This window comes from Pleurodeles waltl, chromosome 3_1, assembly GCF_031143425.1.
Source record: "Pleurodeles waltl isolate 20211129_DDA chromosome 3_1, aPleWal1.hap1.20221129, whole genome shotgun sequence".
Taxonomy (NCBI): Eukaryota; Metazoa; Chordata; class Amphibia; order Caudata; family Salamandridae; genus Pleurodeles; species Pleurodeles waltl.
Genome location: NC_090440.1, coordinates 786942022 through 786957000, shown reverse-complemented (window position 1 = coordinate 786957000; position 14979 = coordinate 786942022). Strand labels below are relative to the sequence as shown.

At 49.0% G+C, this 14979-nt stretch overlaps 1 protein-coding gene across 1 annotated transcript; it reads left to right on the top strand.

Annotated features, from left to right (window-relative positions):
• Positions 1-7866: 7866 nt before the first annotated feature.
• On the top strand, positions 7867-11677 carry ADM (adrenomedullin). Its single transcript, XM_069223620.1, has 4 exons — positions 7867-7994; positions 8934-9044; positions 9313-9444; positions 10183-11677. Exons 2-4 carry the CDS (start codon positions 8947-8949, stop codon positions 10523-10525), a joined length of 573 nt encoding a protein of 190 aa, XP_069079721.1. The 5' UTR covers positions 7867-7994; positions 8934-8946; the 3' UTR covers positions 10526-11677.
• Positions 11678-14979: the final 3302 nt, after the last annotated feature.

Sequence of the window (14979 nt, the reverse complement as noted above, 5' to 3'; positions counted from 1 at the left end):
CTCCTGCTTTCACTTCAGAGGAGTTGGAGAAACTGGTGGATGGGGTCCTCCCCCTGTACACGCAACTGTACGGCCCTCCAGACAAACAGGTGAGTAAACTGTGTGCATGGTGGATGGCACATTATTGTATGGAGTGTCGTGGATGGAGAGATGGGGGGGACAGGCCAGCATGTGAGGATGGTGTGTGTAGGTATGTCTGGGCCAGGGATGGAGGTTTGTGGGCAATGTGTGAGAAGAAGTGTACGGGAGAGTAACATCCATTCTAACTTCACTTTTCCTCTAGGTCAGCGCCCACAAGAAGAAGGGTATTTTGTCTGCCATCGCCAAGGGGGTGAGGACCCTGGGGGTCTACCATAGACGGAGCAACCACTGCCGGAAAAGATGGGAGGACCTGCGCTGCTGGGGCAAGAAGACGGCGGAGGCCCAGCTGGGGACAGCCTCCCAATGTGGAAGCGGTGCCCGTTGCACCATGACCCCCCTGATGTACCGGATCCTGGCATGGCATATCCGGAGTTGGATGGGCGCTTGTGGGCATCACAGCAGCCACAAGGGGGTGAGTACACTTTCATTCAGCTGACTCTGCGCGCTTGACGAGGTGTCTGGGTGGGGGTGGTGGGCTGTGGGTTCCCCTAGGCCAGGGCAGGCACGCAAAGGTAGATACATTGTTTTGCAGGGTCGTTCCGACTCCAACCCCAAAGGTGGTATTTGCCCTCTACACCTAGTCACGTTCCCATGGGTTCCAACTGTGCATGAAATGGGTCTAGACAGAGTCCCCCTTGGGCATGTACTTTTTCCCTGAACTGGTAGTGCATGGCTTATTGCATAGGGCTGCTCCCTGTGTGTTGTGTCCGCCATCGGTAGTGGTGTTGCATGCATTGACCATGTGTCTCTTCTGTCTCCCCCCCCCTTTTGTTTTGTCACCCTGTTCTTGCGTGCATTAGCATCATCCGGCGGAGAAGCAGTGGCACCGGAGCAGGAGGGAGCTGCATCCTACATGGCCCTGGAGGGTGAAGTAATGGAGTATGAAGGCACCGGTGGGATGGAGGGCGATGGGAGCTCCACGACGGGGACAGGAGCATAAACCAGCGACAGCGACTCCTCCTCTGATGGGAGCTCCCTTGCGGTGGCGGGCACCTCTGTGCCCACCGCATCAACAGGTACAGCCGCCGACCCCCTACCAGCACTGCCCTTCCAGCAGCCCCTCAGCGTGTTTCCAGTGCCCGCTCACCCAGGAGGGTGGGCATCTCCTTCGCCCCAGGCACCTCAGGCCCTGCCCCAGTCAGCCCTGCTGCCCTCAGTGAGGAGGCTATTGACCTCCTGAGATCCCTCACTGTTGGGCAATCTACCATTCTGAATGCCATCCAGGGTGTTGAGAGGCATTTGCAGCAAACAAATGCATACCTGGAGGGCATTCATTCTGGGCAGGCGGTCCAACAGAGAGCATTTCAGGCTCTGGCCTCAGCACTGATGGCAGCCATTGTCCCTGTGTCCAGCCTCCCCCCTCCAACTTCCTCCACCCAGACCCAATCCCCTGTAACTCAGCCTATTCCAAGCACACCATCAGACCAGCATGCACACTCATCCACACACAAGAGTGGACATGGCAAACATAAGCACCACACATCCCACCGGCAGTCACACAAGCACCATCCCCATGCAGACACACCAATATCCACTGCCTCCACTGTGTCCCCCTCCTCCACGTCCTCCTCCTCCCTCCCTGTCTCGTCTCCACTCACACCTGCATGCACTACATCCTCAGCCCCTACCTCCATCACCAGCACGCCCATCACCACACACCGCTCACATGCAATCACCACCCCCACTACCATTCACACATCCCCTGTGTCCTCTCCCAGTGTGTCTGTGAGCCCTCCTCCCAAACTACACAAACACAGGCACACACCCACCCAACAGCCATCCACCTCACAACAGCCTCTGGCCCATGCACCTTCACCCAAGTTCAGCAAACGTACACCTCCTACAACCACTACCTCTTCCTTCACTCCAAACCCCCTTCATCTTCCCGTCCCAGTGTGTCTAAGAAACTCTTCCTCGCAAACTTTGACCTCTTCCCTACACCTCCCCCCCATCCTTACCCTAGGGCTAGGCTGTCCAGGTCCCAACCCAGCACCTCAGCCACCAAATCCTCAAGCACAGTGGTCCCAGCAACTCCAGTCTCATCACGGGCGCCACCCATCAGGGCTGCCAGTGTGCCACCTAGCGAGGCCAACAAGCAGGCCACTCCGCCACCTGCCAAGGTGAAGAAGGTGCCCACATGACGGAGGGAGAAGCCGCACCTACCAGCAAGCAAGGGCTCCTCCAAGCCAAAAGGGGACAGTGGCAAGGCACCAGCAGCGACATCAAAGGTGGGGAAGGGACACAAGCCGAAGAGCAGGTCAGGACAGGGCAGGGTGGCTCCGGATGAGGGACCAGAGTCGCCCCTTCTGGCAACCACAACATCAACCTCTACCGAGGTGGACACCGCCACCTGCACCGCCACCTGCATGTCTGCTGCCTCAGCAACAGTCCCCAGCCTCATCCCCAGTGGCAGCCGTTTGAGGCTGCAGGAAACATCCTGCTATGTCCCTCAACAGGTGCAGACACATGCACCACCACCAGCACCTCCGCCACAGACACCGCCGCAAGCCCCACCAGCCCCGCAACGTGCTCAGACAGTGCCACCACAGCTGACATGGCAATCATCCCCAGTGGGCAGCCGTCCGAGGCAGCAGGAGACGTACTGGACCTGCCCAGCGTACATGAGGCATGACTCCAAGCACTGTTTGTACCTGCAGGTGGCAGGCGAAGTTGCAGCAGGGTGGAATGTGTCTGTGCCTCCATGGAGTATCATGCTACCAGTTCCCAGGCAATCTCATGGCACACACACCCAGGTGAGGGAATGGGACCTGCCACACTGCATGTGAAGCACTATGGGCACAAAGCCCACTCCAGAACCAGTGGAAAATGTTATCCACTTGAGAGACTGTGGCTTTGCGCTCCCCAGGATACAGCAGTGGGCAAACCACCCACTGGAAAGACTTGTGAGACTGTGGCTTTGCACTACCCAGGATACAGCAGTGGGCAAACCACCCACTGGAAAGACTTGTGAGTCTGTGGCTTTGCACTCCCCAGGATACAGTAGTGGGCATGGAGCAGTGGTGTCGTCCGTTCATCCGGCTGAGGTGCCCTCCCTCCCCCTCCTCCTCCCCCTGAGGTGCCTGTTTATTTTCCATCTGATGCCCCTGCAGTGCTCTCTCCGTTTCGAGTCAGGAATCTTGTGTCGGCTTCACCCATGCATTTTGGGACACTGATCCACGGACAATGATTTCATTTATATCTGGACTTGTGCAGTTGGTGTACATATTTGTATATAATATTTTTTTAATTTTCCCTATCTGATATTTCAATGATTACACTTGTTACAATCATTTCCTTTTGTCCTTGCGTTCTTCCAGGGAGTGATGGGGTGTATATCTAATGTTGCTGCATGTATTTGTGTGTATGGTGTTGTGGGTGAGGGTGTTGCATGTTGTTTGTGTGTGTCACTCTTTTTTCCCTTCCCCCCCTCCTGTGTGCTAGGTGCAGTACTAACCGTGGTCGTCGCCGGCGTCTTTCCTGCTCCTGATACAAGAGGAGGTAGACCAGCATGGGCAGGACCTGTAGTTCGGGCACCATGGCGTCCTGGTTCCTCGTTGGGTGTCGAGAGGTGAGTGGTTTCCGTTCCAAGTCCTGTTTCCGCCGTGCTTTTGATAGCGTTGGTACCACCCCGGAAAAGGTGACGGATAGGCGTGTTGTAGTACAGTGGGCGGAACCTTGTCTTCCGACTGTCTGTTGGCGGTTACTGCCACGGTGTTTGCTTCTACCGCTGTGGCAGTCGGAGTGTTAAAGTGGCTATCTATGTTGGCGGTTTCCGCCATGGTCGTGATTCCATTTTTTTTTCTGCTTGCCTGTTGGCGTTATTACTGCTGCTTTAACACCGATCACCAGGGTTGTAATGAGGGCCTAGGTGTCTTGTAAATCTGCCTAAAATTACAGCAAATTAAGGCATTAAGCTACTGAACTATTTTTAGGAGACCAAGTTGTATATGGTCAATGGATCCCTTACGAAGCTAGTGGTCATCTTCTAGGTGGTGCCTCCTAGCTAAACCAGCATCTCAATTGGCTCAAATATATCTATATAAATGGTATTACTCCATTGTCTATGGTATAAGTTTTGGGAATGACATGCTCGAAGTTTTGTCTAGGAACCCACAGTCAGTGCTGAAAAATGCAAAGGTTGCAGAGTATCACCACTGCATCTAAGCAGTGTCGCTGTGAACTCTGCAATTTATCAGATTGTCTGGGGCTGCTACTGGGACTGCAAATTATAACTTTATCGGCCTCTTCTGTTTATAGGGCTGCAGACAAAAGCTCATAAAGAACAATTCAAGTGAATGCCATGATCGAGCTGAATCTGTCAAGGACAGCAAGCCAGGGAAAATCTGTCAAATCTGTCAAGGACAAATCTGTCAAGGACAGCAAGCCAGGGAAAGTAAGAATGAAAACGTAAAAAGAAGAGAAAAGAAAGAAGGGTGGATAGGGCAAGAAAGGAGGCCACAAAGAAGAAAAGGTGGGAAAAATGTTGAAAGGAAGAAAATGTGATAGGACGGATGGTTGAGCGAATGGATGGATGGGGAATCAATGGATGAAAAAGGTGAATAGATACATGGATAACTGGATGAACAGATGAGCAGATGGATGGGTGAAAGGTGCAATAGCTGGACAGAATAAAGGATGGATCCATGGACGAAAACATGGATGTGTGGATGGATGGGCGAAAGAATAGAAGGATGCATGGATGTATTGAAACATGGATGAGTGGATGGCTGTAAGGGTGGATTGTTAACAAAGCGTTTAAAATTTTTGGAAGGGAGAAAGTATAAAATAATATTTGTTTAAGTGGATGGATGGAGTAAAGGGTGAAAAGGTGGAGGGGTGGCTGGAATTGTGAAAGGATGGAATAGGGAAAATGTGGATCGGTTAACAGAATTATGGTTTGGCGACTGAATTGACAAGGAATGGGTGGATGGAATGATAAAAGGATAGAAAGATGAAAGGAAGGCTGAAAGGGTGAATTCATTGATAAATGAACAGATGGAAGGTTTGGTGAAAGGACTGAAACATGGATGGGTAGTTGGATGGAAGCGCAAAGGTAAATTTTAAAGGGAGGGTTGGGCTCGCTTGCTTAGCTTATTGCCTTTAGAGGCATGGTTCAAAGTTGTGGGGTGGCAAATTTCTGGATAGTTGCTTGCTGTCTAGTCTTTATTCCACTTCATGTCTGTAGTTTATATCACCCTAAGTTTTGCCTCTCTTTATCTCACCCCTGCATTATTTTTTATCACAACTCTTCGCTCTTTTGTTATTACATTTCTATCTTCCTCTTCTTCCTTCTCCCTTTCTTTCTTTTTCTCTGGCCAATGTGTGATAGTGAAAAATGCGTCTGTCTCCGAAAATAAGCGCCTGTGGTCCCCACCTGCAACCACGGACACAAATTACGCACTGAGTACACCCCCCTCGGAGTGGTGCTGTGCCCTTGCACCAGAGACCCCCACTGTCCGGAGCCTGCTCCTGAGAGACAGAGCGCTCCCAAGATGAGCTGGTGCCCTCCTCAGCACCTTTCACTGTGTATTCCATCTGGGGGCTGTCCGCGGCTGTGGCTGTAACCCTTTGTACTGTAGAGGATGGAAGTCAGTTCGGACTACTGGGCGAAAAGCGTCTCCTTTCTTGTTAAGACTTGAGCTCAGTACCACATGCAGGGACAGCGCTATGGGTTGAATAACAAAGACTGAACCTTGGGAGCGAGGGCTGCAAAGGGGAAAGCGTGGAGTGAAGATGAGGAGATGTAGCAACGCGGGGAAACAGAAAGAACGTCAGACATTGAGATGTACGAACTACGAAAGAAAACTAATAAAAGAAGGAAAGATGCAGACGGGAGAGGAGGAAAGTAAAATGAGATGGGGAATAAAAATATAGAGAATGGAATTAATGAGGCGGTGGGAGAGTCGTAAAGAAAGAAAGAGAAAATTAAAACAAAAGGCAAGAGAAAAAAAGAAGGGGTGTTATAATGGGCACCTGAAAAAAAGAATAAAAGACAGTAGGAATAAGGTTGAGATACATTGAAAGAGAAGTTCAGGAATGACCCAATGAGAGATAAAATGAGTGATAGTGAAAGAGAGTGCTGGGGTTCGCCGTGGCGCTCCCGCTGTGCCTTTGACTCACACCTTTAATGGTAATGAGCCACTGAAGTAATCATGCTGAATATTCCCTAGAAGAGTCTTCTCAACTTTAAATTCTACCTTCCATCCATTCATCCGCCCTCCTTTCAACAATCCATCCTTTCTTTTACGAATCCATCATGTTACTCTTCCGTTCATCCATTCTCCCATATTTTCACCAATCCTATATTCTTTCTCCCTTCCAACCGTTTATCCTCTCATCCATTCAGCATCTCCTGCCTCCCTACTACATTGTATCCATCTTTCCTTTCAAACTTCTTTCCAACTTTCCCTTCACCGTCCCACAATACTTTTCTTTCCTACTTCCTTCATACGAAACTTTTCCTGTTTCTTCTTTGAAAATGCCTTTTGTTTTGGTTTTTCGTTACCTCTTTCTCTCTCGTGCTTTCTACTTTTCTCTTTGTTAATTTTTTTCTGATATTTAAAGTTAATTGCTAAAATGGATTCACTGCGCCGCTGGTTACCTGGCAGGGGTTAGGCGACCGTCGTCCTCTTTAACTCCGCCAGTTATCTTCACTGACGGGCACACATGCAAGGTGACATGGAGAGGCAGTACTACTTAGTGTAACATGTCTCTAGCTAGTGTAACATGTCACTCGCTTTCTCGAGTAAGATACTGCCAAGTTTCTGAAATTCATGCACAAGTGCTATTTAGTGGTGGCGCTAGCACCTGCGGGCTGCAGCGTTTTCTGTCGCAGACATCTAAATCTGCCTCAGTGAAAAGCGCGCCAAGTTTTTAGCTCAGCCCAAGATCCGCGCGCGTCTCTAGCGGTTCCATCCACAAGCGGCACCGCGTGCAGCTCACTGCATGCCACGGTGCGCTACGCCCCCTGTGCACCGTGCGTGCTCTTTCCATACACAGGGAACACCTGTGACAATGTGGCCGTCTGTGATGCGCGCTCTATGGGCCTCGTGAACCCTTCCCAATCACTCTGCCCAGGTTCGCGTGGTCTGCTACTGCAGGGCACCCGTTGCAGGCAACAAGCACGTGCCCCGAAGGCGGAGATAGGGCACACAGGGCGCGCACAGGTGTGCTGCAGCACAGGCGCTGACTGCCTAAAGCATTGTGCAACAGTGGTAGATGCGGACAAGCACATGCCGAGCAGGAGAACACCTGGGAGGTCTGCCTGCTCTGCTCCTATACTACGTGTCACCCCTGCCATGCCGCTCAGTGAGTGCAGCAAGCGTTCAGCAGTAGCCGCGCTGCAGCACACCTGCACGCACCCACAAGGACTGCAACATAACACCTCCGTGGTCTGGAGTCAGCATCCTGGCAGCGCGCGCGTCCCCCGGGGCATCTGTCCGCAAGGTATCTGCGGGAGCCCGACGCAGGGCAGCACCCTGGGAGAACGTGCAGCGAGCCTTGTCTACCAGTCCAGTAAACACCGTCTCCAAGTGCCTCGGATCCGGGACAGCCCGTGCTTGGAGCGGGTTCGCTCACACCCTCCGCAGCGCCGCCGGGTTTCCGGGACCGTGTTCTTCGAGGTGACTAAGGCAGCAGCAATGCTTCGGAATGCGTCCGCCTGTCACTCAGCGCCCGCGCGACACGCCCCCTAGCGGCGCGCTCTATAAAGGGCGACCCCGGCCGGGGATAGCCAGTGGTTTCTGCAGACGCTGAACACAGGAGCAGCAACCTAAGCACAGGGAGCGCGATACCCTCACTGCCCCGGGAATTGTACTAACTAGCAAAGGATCTGTGGATTTATCGACATCCAGGTAAGGATATCACAATGGACAGGTGTGCTGAACCTCTCTCTCTTAGTTTTAAACATATATTTAATTGCATGCGTGCATTAGGCAGTGACTGGCTTGGACACCCGTATAGCTCCCACCTGCAGAGAGGGATGCACCCTGAAATATAATTATTGCCACTTTACAGTGTTTTGTTGTGTATGTTGGTGGGAGGGCGCTTAGTATGGGTTTGGGGTCATTAGGCACATACGTGCAGGCAGTAGGATGACCCCCCCCACGGCGTATCTTGGTTGAGTGACATGTTGGGCTGCACCACATAGCATTCGACTTGCCATGGTTGTAAGGAGGGCCAAGTGATAGGAATGGGCAGTTCCTTTTGCACATTGCAGTACAGTATTTTGTAAGGGATTTCTATTTGAAGGGTCGTTGCAGAACACGATTTAATAATTGACTAAATGGAGGTTAGAACCTTAGAATGAGGCACCTGCTGCACTTTCTTGGATTTGGTCTAATGACAATGTAGCTTGGAAATTGAGGGCTTCCACATTAGACAGCACTGTGATCAGGGGCCAATTATGGTTTTATCCTACTCTGCCGAAATGAGGGTGCTAAGAAACAGGATAATAACTGTGTTGGAAAGTAGCCATTTGGAGGTTTGGCGCTCCCCTCGAGCTTCACACTTGTTCTGCAACGTGCACATGGTGCACACTGGTGTCTACAGCTCCCGCTGTCCTGACAGGACGTGAAGGAGCAGGGGGCAGGCATCTGGTGGCCTTCAGCTACCGCAGGCGGTAAATGGATGACAAGGACAGACCTTGGGGGACGACACTGTTGACTCTGTGATAAAATGCGAAGCAAACACGGGCGACAGATAGCACGGGGTAGAGGTCAGGGAGAACTCTGGACGTCTGTGGGATGAAGTGCAGAGTATTAAAATCCCATTATTTTGTATTTCCCTCACAGGGCCTGAGTAAACATGAAACTTCTTCAGGCAGTGATGCTCTACTTGAGCTACGTCACCTTTCTGGGCGCGGATGCAACGAGATTGGACCCTACGTCAGACATGAGAAAAAAGTGAGTATTCAAAAAAGGAGTTTGTATACCTACATGGTTCAGTGGTTGGCTTTGTGTGACTGTTGGCGCAACTATAATACATTAGGCTTTTTTTAAATCACGAGGCAAACAAACATGACATTTAAAATGGATAACGTTTGTGGCCCAACCTGCTTTTCGATTACAAGTGTGAAGTGAGCGCTTTATAAAAAAAAAACTGGGTTAACTGGCCTTGTATTGCCTTTAATACTGTCTGGGCTAACCTTCTCTGCGCTGTGTTTGTTTGCAGATGGATGGAGAAAGCGCTACTTCGAGTAAAACGAGACGCTAAACCCAGCGAGCAGGGGGCCTCTGATGCGAGGGCCAGCTCTGCTTTCATAAGGGCCGAGGACGTGAAGGACACCATGACCGCTGGCAGCAGGTACTTGGAGGGATTAAACTCAGGCTGCGGGCCTGGGAGGGTTACAGTGCCCCTGTGGTGAATGCTGCACTTGAAATGAATGCGCCTGCCTGCTAGGAGCTAGAGCAGTGCGCAACCCACTGCCGGGACAGGGCTCGGGGCTTCCTGCCCTCAGCCCATCAGCGCGCGTCCGGGTCACTCCTTTTATAGCTGTATTTGATGGTCCTGTTTGTGAAGTCGGTAAGACTGCAAGGTGTGTTATTATGAGGTGCCGTGGATGACACGTGCTCAGGAGTGGGCGTATTTGGGCCTCGGTGGCTGCACGTGAAATGCTATGTGCCTTCCTGCATGTGGTCGTGCGTGAATTTGTGAATACCTGAGGTGTGGTTTTGAAGTAGTTGTGTCTGCAGGTTGGCCGGTGTGTGGCTGTGAACGTAGTTTAAGCGTGCTCTGGCGTTAATTATAGTTTTTAATCGGGGTGGGTGCTTCTTGGGAGACCTGGCGTGTAAGATACCTGTAGGGTGGTGTGTGTGACTGGAGGTAAAGGGCCGGGCATGAGGTTTAGCTGGGCGTGACTGCGTCTGTGATGCCCAAGGCGTTAGCTGACTGTGAAGTTCTAGGTGTGGGATGGGGATGCGACCGATTGTGGGCGCCAGTGGGGTCACTCTGGGGTTAAGATGCTGTGGTGAGCCACTAGTTGCAAGGTGCAGGGGGCTCTTGGGTCCACTTGTAACGCCCTCTCCCCGCTTGTGTCCGCAGCTCGGAGTCGCACATTCGCGTCAAGCGCTACCGGCAGAGCCTGAACCACTACCCGCACCTGCAGTCCCTTCGGGTCGGCTGCCGCTTCGGGACGTGCACGGTGCAGAACCTGGCGCACCAGATCTTCCAGTACACCGACAAGGACAAGGACGGCACGGCGCCCGCCAGGAAGATCAGCTCCATGGGCTACGGGCGGCGGAGGCGCCGCTCCGCGCCCGCACTGCTCCCCGGGCCCTGGGCGCAGCTCATCCGGAGCCTACGGGGCCGGCGCCAGGCTCCGGTGAGCAGCAAGAGAGGGCGGCGGGGGAAGCTGCTGCCCTGGGGAGGCACCACAAAGAGATGAAGCGGCTGAAGCTCAGCATCAGGCCAGCGCCGCGCACGTCGGAAGCTTCACCTCTGGGGAGCAGCCGTGCCACGCGCCGGCCACCAGGGGGCGGCGAGGAGCAGCGCCCGCAGCACTGAGAAAATGGCGCGACGAGATGGGTGGGAGCGCCGAGCCTTTGGCAGGATGAAGATGGGCAATGACATGCCCGCAAACTACAGCACTTAGAAAGGGGAATGCCACTCGCTCTGTACTTTAACCCGGGCTGGGCAGGCCCCAGACCCGCCAGAAACCCTCTGTCCCTGACTGAACCTTCAGAACAGAGCCTCGCGCTCACTAATCACAGAGTAAGGACTTTATGGCACCATCAGTATCACTCAAAAAGTGACTAGTTTCAGATTGTGATTCGAAGATCTCCACATTTTCCTCGCCCCGCAGCTCTCGTGGGAATCCAGCTTAACCACTTACCAAATGGTGTACACACGAGCTCATCCCTATTTTGGACATTTGGTTAGGACTGGGCAATATGATCAGAAGAAAACTGGGGAGTTCTACTAGTCAATTAGAACTGGCAAGTGAAGTGGACTTCCATTTAAACACAACTGACAGTAGAAAGAAGTCCCGAGATGCATCTGGCGTCAACTAGAGTTTTCAGCACTGGATGCTCAGGTCAGGTGGGAAAGAATGACACTTCAAGACTTTATATGAAATGTCGGAGTGAACACCTGGCAACAGCCACTGGACTCTGGGTGATACTAGACTTTATCTCCTGATTGTGTTCGCAGTCACCTGGAAATCGAACTTTATTCGGTAGTCCCTGGAGGACGACTTTATACTTGAATGTCTACTGATAAAGTGCAATATATGTGGTATTGTCTGTATTATGAAGAAATCACCAATATTTAAATGCAACTGTTTCAATGTCTTGTCTTTTTGAAAACTTTTTTGTACATTTGAAAATAGAGTTATTTTTGTACGTTATATATTATATATGGGCATTCTATCATTGTATACCTTATTTTATTATTGTGTGTTCACTGTAAACTGCGTGGTCGCCGTCTACATTTTACATTCCAGTTGTGTCAAAGAAGTATATATAAATATATATATATTATTTTCTATATTTTTGGAAGTGAGTGACAAGAGATGAAATAAAAAAAAACATAATATTCAGTTGAGGTGTTTTTTTATTTAGTGGCAAGACTATAATGTACACTCTAAAGTTGTGTAGGTGTACATACGTACATATATATACATAATGCCTCAGGGCACTCGAACACCTAACAGTTTTGCTCTGAGGTACCTTCTGCCGAGGCAAACAAAACCACGTCTGCATGAGAACGAAATTCCTACCTCTTAAACTTACGATACAGTAGTCCCCTGTTCAGATTTTCTGCTCGAGAACTAGCTCTTGCAAGTCAGAGCCAATAAACTTGTAAGACAATCGCTCGCAGCTGCGATTCCCCAATAAGTGAGCTCGAGTCTATGCGCTCTCCCCAGACACACATTGTTAAAAGTCACATTCACCAACCTGCTGGCTATAAAGCACCTGTTCGCTCCATGTTATTGGCTAGAAATAGGTTGAGTTTTTGCAGTAAAATCGCACATGCATTCTCCACGTTTGCACCTGTAATATACTTTGAATCAGAGGGAACTTCTAATACATCCTTGGAAGTCCGTTGGTGCACAATATATGTCCTACCACCATTTAAAAGAGCCACCTTAAGTTCAACACATTAATGGGGGCGCTGCACCCTCTGCCCCGATCCTCTTTACGGGCCCACAACTCATTGATACCTTTCAACTTCCTGCGCCTATATATGGGAGTAGCAAATTAGTCTCACAAATCCTCCAAGGATTACTGACCAGTCTTCGAACCAACCAACGTAGTAAAGTATTGGAATATCGAGTTTAAAATATCGATTTACACAAATTTCGTGCCAGACAGCGACTACCAGAATATCGAGAAAGTGAGTTTATATGCCTTTGTTTACTATGCTTCACTCCACGTCTATGTACCTTGACGATATATGTATATATTCTTAAGGTACATATACATGGTGTTAAGAACAGTATAACTATACTCACCTGCACATACTTATCTTCTCACTATTTTGATATCTGATATTGTGGACACTATACTTTCATGGCGCTATATTTTCTCACTGCGTCTGCTACACGATGTTGCTTGACTGCAACACGGCACACAGTGGAAAAGTCCGCTCGGAGACGCTCAATAACAGGAACACGTGACCACTGGTATGAAATCCACTGCCTCAGCAAGCAAAATTTCCACAGCACAGAGGCTGATCTCTGGTAAACAAGCTGATACAGCTAGAAGCAACCGGGCATTTCCGCACCAAGCACACAATAAACACATATTTCTGGCTGCTAAGGCCACCCTCCCCCTTTCAAAACTCCCGGTAGTGTTCAAGGTTATTCGGATTCCTGGGGCCGTCGTTCAAACCTGACTCCGACGGGACCAATGAGGCTACTTAACTCTGATTTATTTCTTGCCTGCAAGTTCAAAGCGCAACTCACGAGACCCATTCAAGGCGAAGTGGGAAAGTTAACGTGACGCTACCGCCATCTAGTGGGCTTCACAACTATTGCAAAACTACAGTTTTTCGATTCCACAATACGTTTTGGGTAGCAGCCTACGTTCTAAACCCTTGTTTAGAGAGAAGGGGGAGGGGGAGGGGGGGAGGGGGGTATATCAGGGGTGCAACGCAGACCCTGGGGCGCAGGGGAGCCTGACCCTCCAGGGGGGCCCCCAATCTCTCACCGAAAGAGGCCACGGTCAATGAATATGAGATTTTAGGTACTCGGGGACCCCTCATCACATTCTGTTAAGAATGCTCATCATTTTGCGTTACACATTGAATTTGCTAAAAGTTGTCACAACTTGTGCATTAACTTTTTGCAAATTCACCGGTATTTTGCAAACTGACATATGCACAAATTGGTCGATTTACAAATCGAGTGGGTCGCAATTCGACTTTCCTCATCAATATTAATGAGGTAGGTGGCAAATTGCAACCTACTATGATTTGCTACCATCAAAGGTCTTGAAGCCTACTGGGGTCATCAGACCAACATCTCTGCACTTACTTTTAAATAAAGCAGTAAAAAAAAAAAATACAGCACATTTTCCTTAAAAGAAAACAAGATGTATTTACAAAAAAGAGATTTTTTTTTTTTAAGTAGGCAGTGGTCTCATATTTTGTGACCATTCACAAAGGCGAAGTGGTCCACTGATGACTCCTTTGCAAATGGGTTACCATCTCCTCTGAGGTGTTGGTAAAATATCAATGTTTTGAGACTGCATTTCGGGTTGCAGAATATTTATACATACCCTAAAAAATAACTGTATGGAAGGACACACCGACAGTCGCAAAACATTAATATTTCACCAACACCTAAAAGGACGTGGTTACCTGTTCACAAACGGGAAGCAGCCCCCGGTAATATGTTACTGAATCACTACGAGGGTTTAGTACATTTGAAAACCAAATTTCATTGTCTCAAACTGCTATTTACAAAACTACAGGGTTTGCAACAAAAAATGCATTAGTACATCTGGCCCATGATGCTGAAATCAGGTCTTCAGAAGAGTTGGAATTACCATTTGCAATTCCATTAAACAGTAGTAGTGATTTGCACATATGTGTAATAAATGTCTTGTAGTAATCCATGCTGTAAAATCCACCAGATTAAAACACATCAAGGAAAACTGGCAGAAATACTACCAGTTAAAGGTATGAAAAAGTTTCCACCCTCTGGCAAAACAGGAAGTGCTGTGCCAATATAATTGTTACTGGATGTAAGTTCACATCAGCATAGTGTCAAGTTTGTTCACATGCCCACATCTCGCAAACATTTCAGAGCTTTTGCCGACAGAATGCACCCACATGAGATTTAAAAATGGAATGCAAAGGTTGCGCTGGACTGACGAAAAGCAATATGATGCTCATGGGGCCACAGTTATATGGAAGAATGTCCAGAGTAAATGTCTTCATCCATAATCAGCATGTTTGGGTAGCCAACTCCTGTTGCAGATAAAGGTTGTTCCATCGAGTTTGGCATTTGGCAAGGTATTTTATTTTCTTCTATTTTTTTCAGATTCACGAATCGGAAATATGATTAATAAATCAGCAGCAATCTTCATGTTCTAAAGCTTGCAGTGAAATCACAATTCTGTTTATGACTCATGAATCCTTCAAATGGCCAAGGTCTTGGTACCACAGTTCCTGGCTGCCGTTTTACATAGAAGAGATTTGCTAGTCATAAACTGATATATATATATATATATATATATATATATATATATATATATATATATATATATATATATATATATATATATATATATATATATATATATATATATATATATATATATATATATATATATATATATATATATATCCAACAAAAATCCCCTCTCAGAGAAGAGCGCCGTACGCCAAAGGTTC